A 16,118-nucleotide genomic window follows, 5' to 3' on the forward strand; every position below is an offset into this window, starting at 1 on the left:
CAAAATTATTATGCTCTCAATAAATTTGACTAATTTTTTTTATTTATTATAAGTTATAATTATTTGCAAAACTAATTATATGACTTTGAAAATAAAAAAAACAAAAAATAGAAAACCACCCTAATACCGGACGGGTCTTATTGAACTTGTAGTCTTGTAGATCAGATTTGCAGCTTAACACGTGCTCTTTGGTCTACATTTGACAAACAAAGCCAACCCATACAAAATCTAAAAACAAAATCCACTACAAAACCCCTATATTTCTTGACCAGATATTTTCCAACCCTTCCAAAAAAACCCTTCATTCATTCGTTCATTCATGTTCTTGTGAACAATAGAAACTGATAAACCCCAATTTAAGCAAGCAATCAACAATGGCGTCATATCTATCAATAGACATAGCCAAAGCTACAACCTTCATAACCCTAGCTACAAAACACACTCTCCATCCTTCTCGCAATCTTCTCTTCCCTTTTCACCCCAAAACTCACCAATTCACCACTACTTCTCTCTATTCACCTCTTTCTCTCTCCTCTAAAACCCTAAATTTCACTCGAAAACTCCGCAATTTTTCCGTCGCAGCTTCTTCGACTGCTGCACCAGAGAGCACCGATGATGTCGACACTAAAATTCCTCCTGATAATCGAATTCCTGCTACTATTATTACCGGTTTTTTGGGTTCTGGAAAGGTATAATTTTTCATTCGTTTACCTAATTTCAATTCAATTGGTTCATTTTGCTATTATGTAGGTTTTGATGATATAGTTGTTACTCGAAAAGTAGCGTAAACAAAAAGTGACACGGTTTCTATTCAGAATATCTTTCGATAATAATGCACTCGTTTTTTGTTTCGAATTCGTTCGAATGCGTGAAGGTAACGGTTGGAAATTGCTGTTTTTGATTTCTTACAGTGGTTTTAATTTTCTTGATTATATGTAGAATTGTATAGAAGTATATATATTCGTACTTTTGGACATTTATGCCTTATTGACCAACTTATACAAAAAATGGTTGGTTTACAGTAACACCGTAACTTTGCTATGTAAGCTGAAGTGCTGAACGGGTTACTTGAAAAGTAGCGTAAACAAAAAGGGTCTCCCTATAAGATGAATAGTAAGATGATATGGTCTCAATTTAGAATTTATGTAGATAATTAGGCATTCAGTTTTTATTTGGAATTCGTTCTATTGCGTGAAGGTAATGGTTGGAAAATGCTATTTCTGAATTGGTACTTTTGGACATTCATGCCTTCTTGATCAACTTATACAAACATTGTTGATTCTTTGATCCTGATTTTTGTTTATTCATAAGCGGGGAATTGAGCTAATGTTGTAAGTTTTAGATAGTAATTGTTTGTCTTTTGTCCATGATCTGTATTCGGCCTTTCGGTGATAATCTTTGACATTTTATATTGCCTCATGAAGTAAAAGCTAGAATGATGAATATGTCAAGCCTTGAAGTTACTTGTCAAGATGTATTAGAAAGTTGTTTGTAAGTTTTGATTTAAATGGTATAGATGGTTGACAAACTTAGGCATATGACTTTGCATTTAGGAAGGTTAATAAAGGAGGCCTGGAGGGTTTATATAGGACAAGTGACCTTGTGATAGTCTTTGACCAATTGTACATGTATCCTGTTATTTAATGGATTGGACGGGCTTTATCCTCTTGGCCTATTATAAAGTGCATGAAGTTTTGAGCATATAATGGTTTTGTTCCACATTGGACCTCGTTTTATATTCACAACTTATAGTTGCTTAGAGATATTGATTAAAATTTTTCTTTGACAGACGACGTTGTTGAACCATATATTGACCGCTGATCATGGGAAGCGTATTGCAGTAATAGAAAACGAGGTATGATTTTCATTTCAGATTCCTCTACTAAAAGAATATTATCTACTTGACCGATATCTTTCATATAGATAGTATTATCCCAACTTCCATCATGTTTATTTATTTGATGCTGATCTTAAAATCTTTATGCTTCAATTTTATAAATCAAGAAGGTTTATTGTTAATCATAGTCATATTTGGTTGTGAAATGTTTAGAGTTTGATCCCCTCTTTCTGATCCTTTCGAATGGCAGTATGGTGAAGTAGACATTGATGGTTCTTTGGTTGCTGCTAAAGCTGTTGGAGCCGAAGACATTATTATGCTCAATAACGGGTGCCTATGTTGCACTGTGAGGGGCGATCTAGTGAGAATGATTTCCGATTTAGTGAATAAGAAGAAAGGGAATTTTGATCATATTGTGATTGAGACTACAGGTATATGCAATTTATATTATAGTATTGACATTTTCCCTCACTTATGCCTTTTGATTTAGGATGATCGTATGGATCATGTTTTTGAGCTTTTGATAAGAAGCTAAAGTCAGAGATATTAAGCTTCATTTTTTTTTTTTATATCCAATAGTCATCTATTTACTGAGTGTTGCAAAAAAGTACATTATGATGGGGTAGTACTCGAAAAGTTTCCTGCTTTCATCATGATTGTGTTATATGCAGGTTTGGCAAACCCTGCCCCTATCATTCAAACATTTTATGCGGAGGATGTAATCTATAATGATGTGAAGTTAGATGGCGTCGTCACTTTGGTTGATGCTAAACATGTGGGGCTACACATAGATGAGGTTAAGCCCGACGGAGTTGTAAATGAAGCTGTAGAGCAGATTGCGTATGCTGATCGAATTATAGTGAACAAGGTATATTTTTTGAATTTTCTTTTTGATTTTTTGAGAAATGATCAAATTAGCTCAAGTGTTTTATTTTTTATAAAAATAATCTAATCGTTATTTGTTCTACAGACCGATCTTGTCGACGAGCCAGCTATTGATTCTTTAATACAACAGATACGGGTCTGTCTCTTTATGATGATTGCCTCATCTCATGTTTGACATTTGATAATTTCAAACTTTTGATGACAGGGCTGTTTATAATTTATGAAATTGCTGTTGTAATCTATGCAGAAAATTAACCGCATGGCTAATTTGAAACAAACACAATATGGAAATGTCGACTTAGATTATGTTCTTGGCATAGGAGGGTTCGATTTGGAAAGGTAAGCTCTTGCACTATATTTATACATACTATTTGAGCTCTTGAATTGGATGTCTTTTATGATTTATACCATCAACTGTAAGTTGTTGTCATTTGTATGTCAAAAGGAGTTTGTATAAATATAAATCAAACATCTAGACTATAAGCATGGTGTAAGAGATTATTGAAGAAGAGCATTTGCTTTTTCAAGAAGGCATTAGAATATATCTGTTGGAAATGCAGGTTTATTTGGGTAACTGAAAGCTATTTCTTGTTGGATTATTGACAGGATAGAGAGTGCAGTTACAGATGAAAGTTCGAAAGAAGATCATAGTCACCACCATGACCATGATGATCACCACGACCATGAACATCACCATGAACACAAACATGAACACGAGCATGGTAAATGTTTAACTCCTTTGTCTTTTATTTTTCCTGAACATATAATAACTTTACTGAAGTTCTTGATCTTTTCTTAATTTTTCATTCCTTATTCTTTCCTATCTTTTCTAGAACTTCCTTGACTTTTCATTACTTTTCTTAATATTTTTGAAAATAATAAAAACAAGCTGAAAAGAATAGACCCTAAATATCACCAGATTCCAGTTCCATGGAATGATAATCAACAAGGTTACATTAGTGCTTCGCCTTAATGAAGCAATTTTGACACTAATTGCAGGACATCATCATGATCATGATCACCATTCACATGACCACACGCATGATCCTGGAGTTTCCTCAGTCAGCATTGTTTGCGAAGGAAGCCTAGACCTTGATAAGGTTGGTCTTTGTGAAATTAGCAACTATCAGTCATTCGGTTGGCCATCATCTTGATTTTATCTGTTGTGCCATTCTTTCACTCTTGAATTTGTCTGATAACGCTATAAATTTTTCAGGCCAACATGTGGCTAGGCACTTTATTACTTGAACGGAGTGAAGACATATATAGGATGAAAGGTCTTTTGTCAGTTCAGGGTATGGATGAGAGATTTGTATTTCAGGTATGAAGTCCTTCCACACTTTCATGTGAAAGCTTACATCTGTTATCAACTTCGTCTCTCTTAAAGACACATCTCTTTAATTTATTCTTTTGTCAAAAGCCTTCTCATAGATTAATATATTGAGTTCTGTGTAATTGAGATACAAATCTCTCTAACAGAAATCATAGTTAGAGTCTGCAATTTTTGACACCATCTCAAAATCTTGTATTGACTCTCAATAGCTTCTGGTCCTTGACACATCTGCATGAACTATGACGTAACCATCCCATATTGGTTGGAACAGTTTGATTTTTCCATTATTCACATGCTTTGCTGTTTGTTTTTACTCCCTTCGTTTTTATTTAAGGGTAATGTTATATGTAGCCCTTAGGGCTACATATAAGCATTAAATACATTTCTTTAAATGGAAACAGTTTAAGAATTCAAGACACATTTTCACATCAACTGAGGTAATAAATGCTTGATTCAATATTTTATTTCCATTTTAAGCACCTTATACATAGCTCTATATTTAATTGCTATATTGTTGTATGCACAACAATTTAGGTAATGTCTCTTTCAAGCTTTTGGGAGGGTACTTTTTGATCCATTTAATGTAAAATAATAGGGAAAAGTGAAAAAGTAGTACTTTTGGGTGGAAAAAGAGAAAAACAAATATAATAATAATACTTTATGGCGGGCCAAGTATCCCAAATAAGGAAAGGTTAAACAATGTACTCGATATGGATAATCAATTCCTTCATTTGCATTTTTACATATGGTTATGACGTATATCTTAGAAACACACATATATGAAAAATGTAACAATTAAAAAAAGACGGAGGGAGTATATCTTAGAGAAGGGTTCGTAACTGTATCCTCTGTTCTATACAGTTTGTTTTTCACACTATAATAGAAATGTGTGTAGATTTTGTTTATATTTTGCATTTTTACATATGGTTATGACGTCGATGCAATTTTTTTTATTTTTATATTTCTTGTTTTTGATGTTGTGATTTCTGGGAAGCTCGATATGGATAATCAATTCCTTCATTTATGCAGGGAGTCCACGACATATTTCAAGGTTCACCAGAGCGTCCATGGGGGCCAAATGAGTCAAGGATCAACAAATTAGTATTCATAGGGAAGAACTTGGATGGTCAGGAACTTGAGGATGGATTTAAATCTTGTTTATTATGATGTAATAGTATATGTAAAATAATTTTCATATAGAAAGGTTCATGAGATGGTCATTGAAGTACTAGCTGTGAGCTAATTGTGATCGGGAGGTACACTTGAGATGTTTGCTGTGACTAATGATATTTTTGATGTTTCTAGTAAGACCACATGTCATTTTTAATAAACTCATTATTATTATTAGTTGGTTAATTTAATTGTTATTGTGAAGGACTTTGTTTGGGAAGTTCCAACATATTTATTTGCGTATATTCTAATATGACCGATCTAGCTACATAGGCAAGATTCTAAAGGCAAGGAAATTTTACTCGCAAAGTGCCTTTAGTGGGGTTTGATTGTAAAACTTTAAGGTTGTAAAATACAAACCTTGTCACTAGATCAACTGATCAAGTACTATTTTTTAAGAGGGAAAGTAAGGGACTATTACTTTTTGAATAAAAAAACATTATTAAGGAAAAAGTATGGGTAATTTAAAAGAGAAGGTGGAGATCACTAACTTTTTAAAAGTATTTTAAAATCTTTATGGTGAAAAGAGATTCATTTATAATATGTAGCATTTATATATTTCTATTTAAGAGAAATGTAGCATATATAAAAAAACAGAGGAAGTATAATACTCCATACTTCAGTGTTTCAAAATACTTGTAATAGTTCAATTTTCATGTTTATTGGTGTAGAGCTTTAACTATTAATATACTAGCCTTTATATGCGTGCGTTAATTTCAAAATTTATTATTCTATTAGATACTCTATTCGTACTTTATTTATGATTAAATTTAAATGTGAAAAATTCAATAGTTAAATGAATTTAGATATATTAATTCGCTAATGTAAAAAAATAAAAAGGTTGTGAGTGATTGTTAACATTAATTTTTTGTGAATGAATATTGAACAGAAAGAACAAAAATAATGAGTTGGTTTAACTGAATTAAAGAGTATCAAATGTAGTGAATGTTCAGACTTTTCATTTGCACGTTATGTATGCCATCTTTTTTTATAAGGTATAGATATTTTGTCCATTTAATTTTTGATTGAAGTATTTGATGCATATACCATTTTAAACTTCTTTTAAATGGCAAGTTGGAATGAAAATTTTTAAATTATTTGCTTTTGTAATTTTTTTATTCCATTAATTAGATCATTAAGGGTATTTTAGTCACTTCAAAAGAGGACACCACACCTCCTCCCTTGGCTTATGTAATAGAGATCTAGTAATCTATTAGTTAAATTCATTCATAATTAATGTATTGAAAATACACATTGTACTAATCTATTTGACATAATATTATTTATTCTTTAATAAGAAATATGGTTAAAACGAGTCTATAAACTAGGAAAAAACATATTATGGAGAATTTATGGTCATATGTTTTTATTCTATTCTTTAAAAAGACTCAGTTTTTTGAGATAAGGGTGTGTATACTACTGTATAGGTGCTTCTTTAGACAGAAGAAAAAGGAAAGTAGAAGTATGTTAAGTTATTTAACTCGCAAAAATAGTAGAAAGTTACACCATTTAGGAATTTCAATTTTTTTACATAGGATGCATTTTTTTCACCTTTAAAAATAAAATTTAAGGTTTAATCTGGTCTAACCAAGATTAATCAGCTATAAACATAAGAGAAAATCAAGGTTGATAAAATTGAATCAAATCTAGAAATATCCAAAGGCAATAAAAATACACTCACAATGAAAGAATTCGTTTATAAATTACGACAATCCCCTTATATAGTTATATTATAGAACAGAGGAAATACGTTAAAATAAATACATACAATAACAATATAACTTCTCATATTCAACCCTAACAATCACAAAAATCTCATGTTAATGTTAGCCTCTTTTTTTCTTATTAGGAAAGATAATTAGTCCGAAAACCAATCCCTGTTAGGTTAATAGCCTGCAGGACAGGCCAGCTCAAAAGCTGGATACGAGAGTAACAATCAGAAAATAAATACTCCAACATATTATTGAAATAAAGATTCGAGCTCTAGATAATACCTAAAATTCGCGAGGGTATTCCACAAAAATCTAATGTTATACCATGAAACATAAATATTTTACTCGTACTCTAATACAAGGCATTGGCCAATTACTGTAGTTTTAGTTGACCCAGCCCAGCAACATCCTAAAACCCTAAAAAACCCTCCCAGAAATCACAGATCTTCTCTTGTGTCACTTTTACTTTCTGACTGTTCTGTCTCTCTCTTTCTCTCTCCTTTTTTCCCGAGTTTCTCTCTCCTAACTCTACTACTATGGAGACACAAGTTCTTAGTTACAGCACTGCAGAAATGGAGACTTATGTTTCCTCTTTACTTGAATTTCTTAAGGTTGAAGCTGTTCTTGTTTCTCTTCAAACTGTTGCCTTTGTCCAGAGAATTCTTCTCTTTTGTTTGGTATTTCTCTCTCTACTCTGTTCTTTTGAATTTGTGGTTTTGTTATTTGTTGCTTGAATTTGGGATTTTTGTTCTACTTTTTTCTTATTGGGTTTATTATTTAATAAGTATTTGCAACTGGGTTCCTTTTGAATTGAGAATTATGTAGGTAATTTTTGTTGGGTTTTATTGATTTTGGTTAATTGATTGGACATTGTGGAATTGGTTTAAAATATATTGTATTTTGATGTTTTACTAGTTTTTTAGTATTAGCAATTAGGTTTTAGAATAAAAATTTTGAGTCTTTGTTAATTTTTATGAATTTAGCTCTTAATTGTTTGATCTTGAAATAGTGTTCCTGAAAATGGGTTCCCTATAAATTTTCCAGTTAATGGTGTTAGTGTTGCTATCTGAGTTCATGGTTCGGGTTTATTCGGTTCTCTTCTTCGAGGTTTTGGACATTTAGTAAGCAGTTTCATTATATTTTATGGAAATGATTGAAGATAAAGATTTAAATGTCGGTAAATCCTGGTGTGCTTCTGTGCAGCAAATCTAAGATGGCTTTTCGTGGGGAATAAGTCTTTTTGCGGACTTGTAGTTACCTGTTTGAACTTATGTGGATTGCTTTGTTATTGACTTAAGAATTTGTTGTTGTCGTGAGTCTTTGTTAGTGTTAGATTTAGAAGAAGAAAAGCATTAAGAAGAGGGCAAAAGATAGAAGAAAACAGGGCAATGTGAACTTGGATCATTGGATGTGTGTGTGTGTGGTGGTGGTGGTGGAGGGGAGGTCCATTTGCCTCTATATGCTCAGGTTTTGATTCTTTCATTGCGTTCATTCCTATTACTTGGCTTTTGTCGTGGGAGTTAAGAGGACAGACGTTTTCAGTTTCTAGCTTGAAGTTATGTTTAGGGACTGAGGAAGAGTATTTGGAATACTCATGCCTGCGAAGGCATTGGAATAATGTGGATTGATATTGTTTATGCTATGGTCTATGGTCGCTGTTCTTGTTTTGCCTCATTGTATTTGCTGATGGTCATAACTATTTATTTCACAATCTTCATTGCAAATAGATATTAAGAAAGTTGGGAAAGAGACTCAAGTCTATCTAAATGGCTGTAATTGGAGCTGAACTATTGAAGATTTGACTGTCTTTATGGTTTTAAAATATTCATCAATAGCCTAAAAAACTGTGGTTTGTGTGTAATGCTATTCTATATTCTTTCCTTTTTATGATACATATTTGAAGTGTGCTCAAAGTTTGGGCTTGTTTTTAGTTGTGGTGCCAACTTGAACACCCATGAGGTGTGTTATCTGTGATAATTGCTGCTTGGCTTATATTCGGGTAGAGAAGTTGTTGTTACTTGAATTGGTGTACAGTTCTACGAAGCATAAGCTTCAACAATGTTTATTGTACTCATTGTTGGATTCCGTGCCTTGACCCATGTGTTTCTCTTTTATGTTTTCTTGTAAGCACAGAGTTACCCCAAAGATAGTGAAATTTGTTAGTACCTTTGTGTTAGGAAGAAAGTTAGGAGATCTATGTTTAGACCATTATTGGTTAATTGGGTTCATTCCATCTTTCAGTCTTTATATGAACAAGATCTTTTCACTTGCGGATTGTGTTGGAAATGGATTAAGTTTATGGTGTATGTCTTTGAACCTAAAAAGTGTTCGGCTAGCAATTTTAGAGGAAAAGATTAGGAAAGAATAGGAGGGAAAGGAAGAGAGGCAAGTATTTCCTTCCAAATATCTTCAACATTGGAAATATTTGATCCACTGAAAGGGGATGGAATCCAAGACCCTTTACTTTCCTTCTGCATTTCCATATCCATTTCAGGAACTTTGGATCTCTCACTCTTTCTCCCCTATAAATTCTCATTCAAACAGAAAGTTCTAATTCTGTTGAAGAAAAATGTCCGATCATCTCATTGCTCAGAAGTGCATTAAGTACCGGATTAACTGTATTTACAATCCACAAATAAGGATTACCAAAGTCCATTTTCTGAGGATGGAGAGCTACAAGACTATATGTGTTTGAAAGGTACTCTTCGTACAAGGTATAGTATATAACCCCGAAAGACTTAATGGAAGCTTTAGACTTGTTCTTCCAGATTTTTTAGACACATCGTCCTTGATGAAACTGGCTACTGGTAAAATATGTCTTCCCACCTCTTGCCTAGAGCTATGCAAATTTCTGTACACTTCACATGATTTTGTTAGTTGGAGAATAAAATCTATCATAGCTTTTGGGTAGGAATTGTTTTTCCTTGCCCTTTCAGAATTGGGTTTTTGTTATGTAATATGTCTTCAGCATACATATTGCTGCTGCTATCGCTTATTTTGTGAAAGCCTGGATCTGATTGTCTTTTGTTTTCAATTCTACTTGATTATTACAGACTACTGAACATATCGCAGACAATGAGCTTCTCCGGAATAAGTGGTATTGACTAGCATTCGCATTCTCTCACTTTTATTGACATGTTATTGGTGGACAGTAGTTGACTGTATGATCACTCCAAATTGGCAGGATTTCTCTGTCTCACAAAACAGAGAAAACTGAAGATGAGGCCAAGGATGCTAGTGACTCAGACAACGATGATGAGGATGACGATGATGATGATGCTGGCGATGATGATGATGACGACGATGAAGACTTTTCAGGAGATGATGGGAGTGACGATGAAGGAAATCCAGAGGAGGATACAGCCAATGGTGCTGGGGGAAGTGATGACGACGATGATGATGACGATGATGATGATGATGACGACGATGATGACGATGAGGATGATGAAGATGAAGACGACGACGATGATGAAAAGCAACAGCCACCACAGAAAAAGAAGAAGTAAGATGGGATGCTGTATTTACTCTTTCCCCTTTTTTTAGGTTTCAGTCATTGGTGGGGCATGTGAGTCTATTGGTTCTTGCTTAGGATTTTAGTAGGTGGAATTAATTTGTATTGTTATCATGGTAGTTTAAAGGTTTATGTAGATGGGGAAGATTCTTCGTTATCCTTTGATGAATGATCAAACTTCTCTTTATTAGGCGTTTGTTAGAGGCATAATGGTCTTTATATTGAGTTCTTCAGCTCTGATGGTTGTTGTCCACGATATTATGGGGTGAATGAAGTGTTGCCTGGACATCGGAAACTGCTCGCCTTGAGATGGAAATCCAAGGAAGAGGACTCGTCGATGAACCAGTGTGGCAAAAATTTGCAGTTGAAATGGCCTACTACAGCTCCCTTTTTCCCTATTGAGTAGCGAGATTTTTCATCTTTCCGATTTTCTTGAGTTACTGTTCATCAGTTTTCGACTGTAAAGAAATGCATTTTGATAAAAGTTTGGAGTGCTAGATTACCTGATAAATTTTGAGTCAGATGGTTAATCTTGACAAAGAATGTCATTACTAGGCTAGAAAACAGCACAAGCTGGATTAATTTAATTAGGTGATTGAAGCTTCTCTAATCTAAAACTGCTCTTAAATAGAGAACAAAATGAACTCATGAATAGAAAAAGCCAAGGTTACTTTTCAGGTTTTCTTTCCACCTTTTCTGTTTCTTTCTCAACCTTTTCAGTTTCTTTTAATACGATTGGTAGAGGCGATAGCCAATGATATGTAAAAATGTTGAATATGATTTTGTTTGATCAGATAGGTTGATTAGGTCTAGTCCACTTTGTTTGATTTCGGTTGAGTCTAACTTTTATCGATCCTGGTCGAAAGTGGCATACCTTTTTGGCTTTCTTGAATCACAACATATGCTATTCCTTTCGTAATGAATTACTAACAACATTGAATATTTCACCTCTCATAATTAATACAAATGTTTCTAGTAATTCGTTACAAAGGAGTATTTTTTTTTCAGGCTCCCTAATAAAATGTCTACAAGGTTCATTTTCTTTTTCCGACATGGACCATTATGTAACCTCATCTATTTCTTCAATTCTATTCCTGTTTAATCTAATTTTGAGATTTCACTAAATAGTTGATTGGAAATAGGAAGAAATCTCAATTGAAATTCATAAAATGAGCCTACAACCCGTATCATAACTGAAATTCACAAATGCAATGAGACATAGGATGGGAATAAAAAAAAAACAAATTTAGAGGAAAAAGAGGTCATCTGCCTGGAACATGATGGTTAACATACAAAAGTTTGTCAACCTCTTAAATTCCATTCATGGTATCCTTAGAAGTTAGAACATAGAAGTCATATAGACATATAGTAATTTGTCCCAAGATACTTTTATAAGATATTCGCAAAAAGTGTTCTTATAAGGTATCAGAATTGGTGGATTGAACCGGGAATTGGACCAACAAGAGTTGGCTCAAGTGATAAGCAACGCGGGGCTTGTTCTCCCCAACTTATTTTCAGTTCAGCTCTGGACAATACTTTTACTCTCACATATCACTCTTCATTTCAGTTCAATTCAGCTATTTTATGTCGAAGAGAACAGGCCCTTGATGTCGCTTAAGTGAAGTCTCGAGTTTGAGACTCACCGTATGCAGAAACTCTGATTGGAAATTCACCCACCAAAGCCAGGTGTGCAACCCGGGTCGAACTCAAATGTAATCAGAGCAAAGCTCCGATGAACCGGGTGGGAAACTAAAAAAAAATTGGGAATTGGATTTTGAGTATATATTTGAAAATTATATTTGAAAGTTAAAAGAAACTCGTACTATTTCAGCTGAAAAACAAACTTTTATCTCTGCATATTTCTAAGGAATTACATTCAAAAGGTGGTCATTAACAACTAGAGAATCCTCAGCATTCCCCTTCTAGAGTCGTTACTTCACCAACATCTTTATGTTTTCTCATCATTGCCTTCTTTCTTCCCTTCTTGCATTTCATTTGCTTCTTTCTCTTCTTTTCAGAAACTTGCTGATCTAATTTCTTCTGCTGCAACATTTTAACAACTCCAGCAAGGGCAATGTCAGGATCATCACTCCTTATGAGCTCCTCCGCAGCCTCAGCTGGACTCACGTCTGTTGTTTCGAGTAATTCCTCGATCTTCTCGAAAAGCGAATGCTCCTCTGTAATGCCAAGGTAGTTGGAGGCTAGTATCCTGAATCCCGGCATTCTTAAGTAAGACATGTGAATGTGCATATCCATACGCCCTGGACGCAGCAAAGCTGGGTCTAGACGTTCTTTATAGTTTGTGGTCAATATGATGATCCGCTCATCTCCGCAACTAGACCACAATCCATCAACAAAGTTTAATAGTCCCGAAAGAGATAACGTTTGCTGCATCAATTCAACAAGATCACATTAGTCACCGCACAAATCGATCTGTTGAAGAATAGTTTTCGGAAGACAATCCTAAACATTATACTAACTCTGTAACAAAATAAGCGACACAATTCTCCCAAAAAGCATATAAAAGGAATCTGACTCGTAACACCTAGACCCGAAACTACATTACTTGATTGTGAAAGGAATATGATTAGATTGGACCGAAACTGGCTCGGCCACATCCAATCGAGTATGCATTGGTTGTACTTTAAGAGAACATTGTACAAATTAAAGCATATTAATTAACCAATGTGATCATAACTTACGAATAGATGCATACAAGTACCAATTAAAACAAATTAGAGAATAATGTAAAAGTAATTATGCTAATCTCACCTCTGACTTCTTATTCGGAGCTGCTACTTCATGGTTAGCATCATGATTATACTCATAATTGTCATCGTCATGATCAGAATCTCCTAAATAATAATCATATTCTCTAGTAGAAGCAGCATTCTTCCCAGACAAACCGGAGGCGCAATCGATATCCTCAATGACAAGAATGGACTTATTACTAATGGAGATCATCAATTTCCTCAAGGTGGAATCATTATCAATACTAGCAAGCTGCAAGTCATATATATTAAACTTAAGATAGTTAGCAATAGCCGCAATCAAGCTAGATTTCCCTGTTCCTGGAGGTCCATAAAGCAAGTACCCTCTTTTCCATGCTCTCCCAATCTTTTTATAAAACTCTTTTCGTCTTAAAAACATGTCAAGATCATCTAAAATCGACTTCTTTAACTCCGGATCCAACGCCAAAGCATCGAAGGTAAAAGGATGGTTAAACGACACTCGATCCCAATGGTACCTCGATGGCATTGCAGTGAATGTGTGTAAGAAGATTTCTTTCTTCATATCTATCAAATAATCGTAACTCTTGATCACAACCAAAGGAAGGAAGCTATCGAGCACCATGTCCTTGTATCGAGGGTCGAAACTCAACTCGAATGATTTCTTGGATCCCGAATCATCCTCTTCGCCTTTATCGTTCCTACAAGTAAATTTCCACTTAAGCTTGACATTATCATTCTCGTCATTTAATCGGACATACTCAATGTACTCTTCCCCTTGTGCTAAGTAGTACGAGACGGGTTCAGCACTACACCTACGGCATCCCTCGAGTCGAGTCGACAAGGACCGGAGGGTGTTCGAAAGGTATGCTTCACAAGCATTAAACACTTCGTTGATGCAATCGTCGTAGGTGTTGTTGCCGATGTATTGTCTGATTACAAGGGTGAAGGTTTTGGGGTCTAAGGTAATTTGTTTACTGAACCACTTTTTGATTTTCTCATCGATGTATGCACGAATTGGTTCAGGTGCAAGTTGGTAGTAGAATTGTTTGCACGCTGTTAAAGAGCAATATATTGCAAATATTGAAGGTATGTTGAATTGATTTTCCATGGGATATGTTTTTTTTAGGGAAGTGAAATTAGATAGGAAAGATTTGATTTGTTTATACAAGATTTTAGTAGCGATATATATAAAGGCTTAGATGTGCTTGGAGGCCAAGCTTCTTTATTTATTTTTTGTTATGCGTGGAGGCTAAGGAAGTGGTAATCAGTTAGAGAACTACTCCGATCTCTCCCGATTAATTAGTTATCCCCCTTTTTCTTTTTAGATTGTCAATTTATTAGTTTATCTTTTTCTTTTTTCGTGTTTGGAATGATCTTACCAAATTTTATATTAGAAAAATTTATCAAAAAAATACCTTTTAAAAGTTAAATTTTGGAAAAAAAACCTTTTAAAGCATTAATTCTTTGCAAAATAAAAACCCCAAAATTAATTTTTGTTGCAAGATGAAACTCTATTCGCATATTCCGATGTGGTTTTTGAGATATACAGGGGTGGTACTGCAGTTAATGAAAATAGGGTTAAAGGAAAATATATAGAACAGCGGCGGAATTGAGGAAAACTACAGCGGATGATGGGAATAAGTTCATCTTGCAAGAAAAATTAAATTCGTGGTTTTTTTTTCAAATAATGCAATAAAATGTTCTTTTGCGTAAAATTGAACTTTTAAAAGGTTATTTTTGACAAAATTTCCTTTATATTATTATGTTTGCATTAATTTTTTTTTTCTATTTGTCCGTCTCACTCTAGTTCTCTTTGGCCGATAACATTAAATTCAATTCATTATGCAATAAATTAATACTAGATTTGAACTCGTGTGATGCACGATTTTGTTTTCATATTTTTTTTATAATAATTTACATATATTAGATTACTCTCTCCATTCCTATCTACTCAGCTTACTTTACTTTGACCTTTTTTCTCTCCAAAAAAGATTGATAATAGGAAGAACAAATAGGAATGGAGAGAGTATTTTACAATATTGATGGTAATGTAGTAGTGTATATTAATAAATACTTATTGGTGCAAAATAAAATTTATCAGCGATATATAGTGAAAAAACTGTTTTTTTTAAGGGTAGGAGTGCCTTCAACCATGCCAATATTATCTCTTAGCTAGTTTAGTATCGATGTAAGTCGCTTTAATTACTTGATCGTACGCAAAATTTGAATGTATATGTAGTTCAATAGCTTATATTTTGTAGGACTTTTTGTAAAAAAAAAAAAAACACACATTATAAAACATGAAATTTGTGAGAAACCACTTTATATATATATTTTTTTTTGCGAAAACAAACCTTGAACAAAAATTTTCTTGCGAGAACAAACCTTATGCCCTTATTCCGATCATTGATCCAAGGTTATGGCATTTGACCATGTCATGGATTTTGTTGGGTTTAAAAAGTCAATTGTTTTGCACATGACATGGTGAAAGCCAGAATATTGGATTAATGATCGGAATAAGCATAAGATTTGTTCTCGCAAAAAATTTGTGTTTAAGGTTTGTTTTCGCAAAAAAAAAATTATATAATTAAGGGCCTGTTCTCCCCCAACTTATTTTCAGTTCAGTTCAGTTCAATTCAATTCAGCTCAATTCAGATCAGTTCAGTTCAGACCAGTTCAGTTCAGCTCTTGACAATACTTTTACTCTCACATATCACTATTCATTTCATTTAAGTTCAGTTCAGTTCAAATCAGTTCAGCTGTTTTATGTCGAAGAGAACAGGCCCTAAGATTGTTTATCACAGATTTCATGTTTTATAAGGTTGGTTTTCGATAAAAGAAAAATCCTTTTTGTATTATTATAAGATGTATGTATGTACTATACAAAGTACTATACCCCTTCACGTCAGAAATCAATTATTGTAGTCTTGTGGAATAC

The 16,118-nt window shown here is 33.8% G+C and overlaps 3 protein-coding genes across 3 annotated transcripts; 2 read left to right on the forward strand and 1 right to left on the reverse strand.

The window, feature by feature from the left end:
• Positions 1–264: 264 nt before the first annotated feature.
• On the forward strand, positions 265–5,411 carry LOC104904517 (uncharacterized). Its single transcript, XM_010692785.4, has 10 exons — positions 265–689; positions 1,790–1,855; positions 2,088–2,268; positions 2,509–2,705; positions 2,808–2,858; positions 2,970–3,061; positions 3,329–3,444; positions 3,722–3,822; positions 3,939–4,043; positions 5,085–5,411. Exons 1-10 carry the CDS (start codon positions 375–377, stop codon positions 5,220–5,222), a joined length of 1,362 nt encoding a protein of 453 aa, XP_010691087.2. The 5' UTR covers positions 265–374; the 3' UTR covers positions 5,223–5,411.
• Positions 5,412–7,326: 1,915 nt separating this feature from the next.
• On the forward strand, positions 7,327–10,635 carry LOC104904518 (phosphopantothenoylcysteine decarboxylase subunit VHS3). The gene is made up of 3 exons (XM_010692787.4): positions 7,327–7,614; positions 9,991–10,034; positions 10,122–10,635. Exons 1-3 carry the CDS (start codon positions 7,474–7,476, stop codon positions 10,441–10,443), a joined length of 507 nt encoding a protein of 168 aa, XP_010691089.2. The 5' UTR covers positions 7,327–7,473; the 3' UTR covers positions 10,444–10,635.
• A 1,565-nt stretch (positions 10,636–12,200) lies between these two features.
• LOC104904519 (hypothetical protein) lies at positions 12,201–14,402 on the reverse strand. Its single transcript, XM_010692788.3, has 2 exons — positions 13,221–14,402; positions 12,201–12,836 (listed from the first exon to the last, which is right to left on the reverse strand). The coding sequence occupies exons 1-2, from the start codon at positions 14,286–14,288 to the stop codon at positions 12,357–12,359; spliced, it is 1,548 nt and encodes a 515-aa protein (XP_010691090.2). The 5' UTR covers positions 14,289–14,402; the 3' UTR covers positions 12,201–12,356.
• Between the last annotated feature and the right edge of the window lie 1,716 nt (positions 14,403–16,118).

This window comes from Beta vulgaris, chromosome 9 (genome assembly GCF_026745355.1).
Source record: "Beta vulgaris subsp. vulgaris cultivar EL10 chromosome 9, EL10.2, whole genome shotgun sequence".
Classification (NCBI taxonomy): Eukaryota; Viridiplantae; Streptophyta; class Magnoliopsida; order Caryophyllales; family Amaranthaceae; genus Beta; species Beta vulgaris.

What these genes read in the sequence shown, in the direction of transcription:
- LOC104904519 (XM_010692788.3), bottom strand. Translation starts at nt 14,288, where the DNA reads ATGGAAAATCAATTCAACATACCTTCAATATTTGCAATATATTGCTCT. An exon ending in CTCCGAATAAGAAGTCAGAG is followed by an intron (nt 12,837 to 13,220) that starts GTGAGATTAGCA and finishes GAATTGATGCAG; the next exon opens with CAAACGTTATCTCTTTCGGG.
- LOC104904518 (XM_010692787.4), top strand. Translation starts at nt 7,474, where the DNA reads ATGGAGACACAAGTTCTTAGTTACAGCACTGCAGAAATGGAGACTTAT. An exon ending in GAATTCTTCTCTTTTGTTTG is followed by an intron (nt 7,615 to 9,990) that starts GTATTTCTCTCT and finishes TGATTATTACAG; the next exon opens with ACTACTGAACATATCGCAGA. An exon ending in GAGCTTCTCCGGAATAAGTG is followed by an intron (nt 10,035 to 10,121) that starts GTATTGACTAGC and finishes CCAAATTGGCAG; the next exon opens with GATTTCTCTGTCTCACAAAA.
- LOC104904517 (XM_010692785.4), top strand. Translation starts at nt 375, where the DNA reads ATGGCGTCATATCTATCAATAGACATAGCCAAAGCTACAACCTTCATA. An exon ending in ATCGAATTATAGTGAACAAG is followed by an intron (nt 2,706 to 2,807) that starts GTATATTTTTTG and finishes TTTGTTCTACAG; the next exon opens with ACCGATCTTGTCGACGAGCC. An exon ending in ATGAGAGATTTGTATTTCAG is followed by an intron (nt 4,044 to 5,084) that starts GTATGAAGTCCT and finishes TCATTTATGCAG; the next exon opens with GGAGTCCACGACATATTTCA.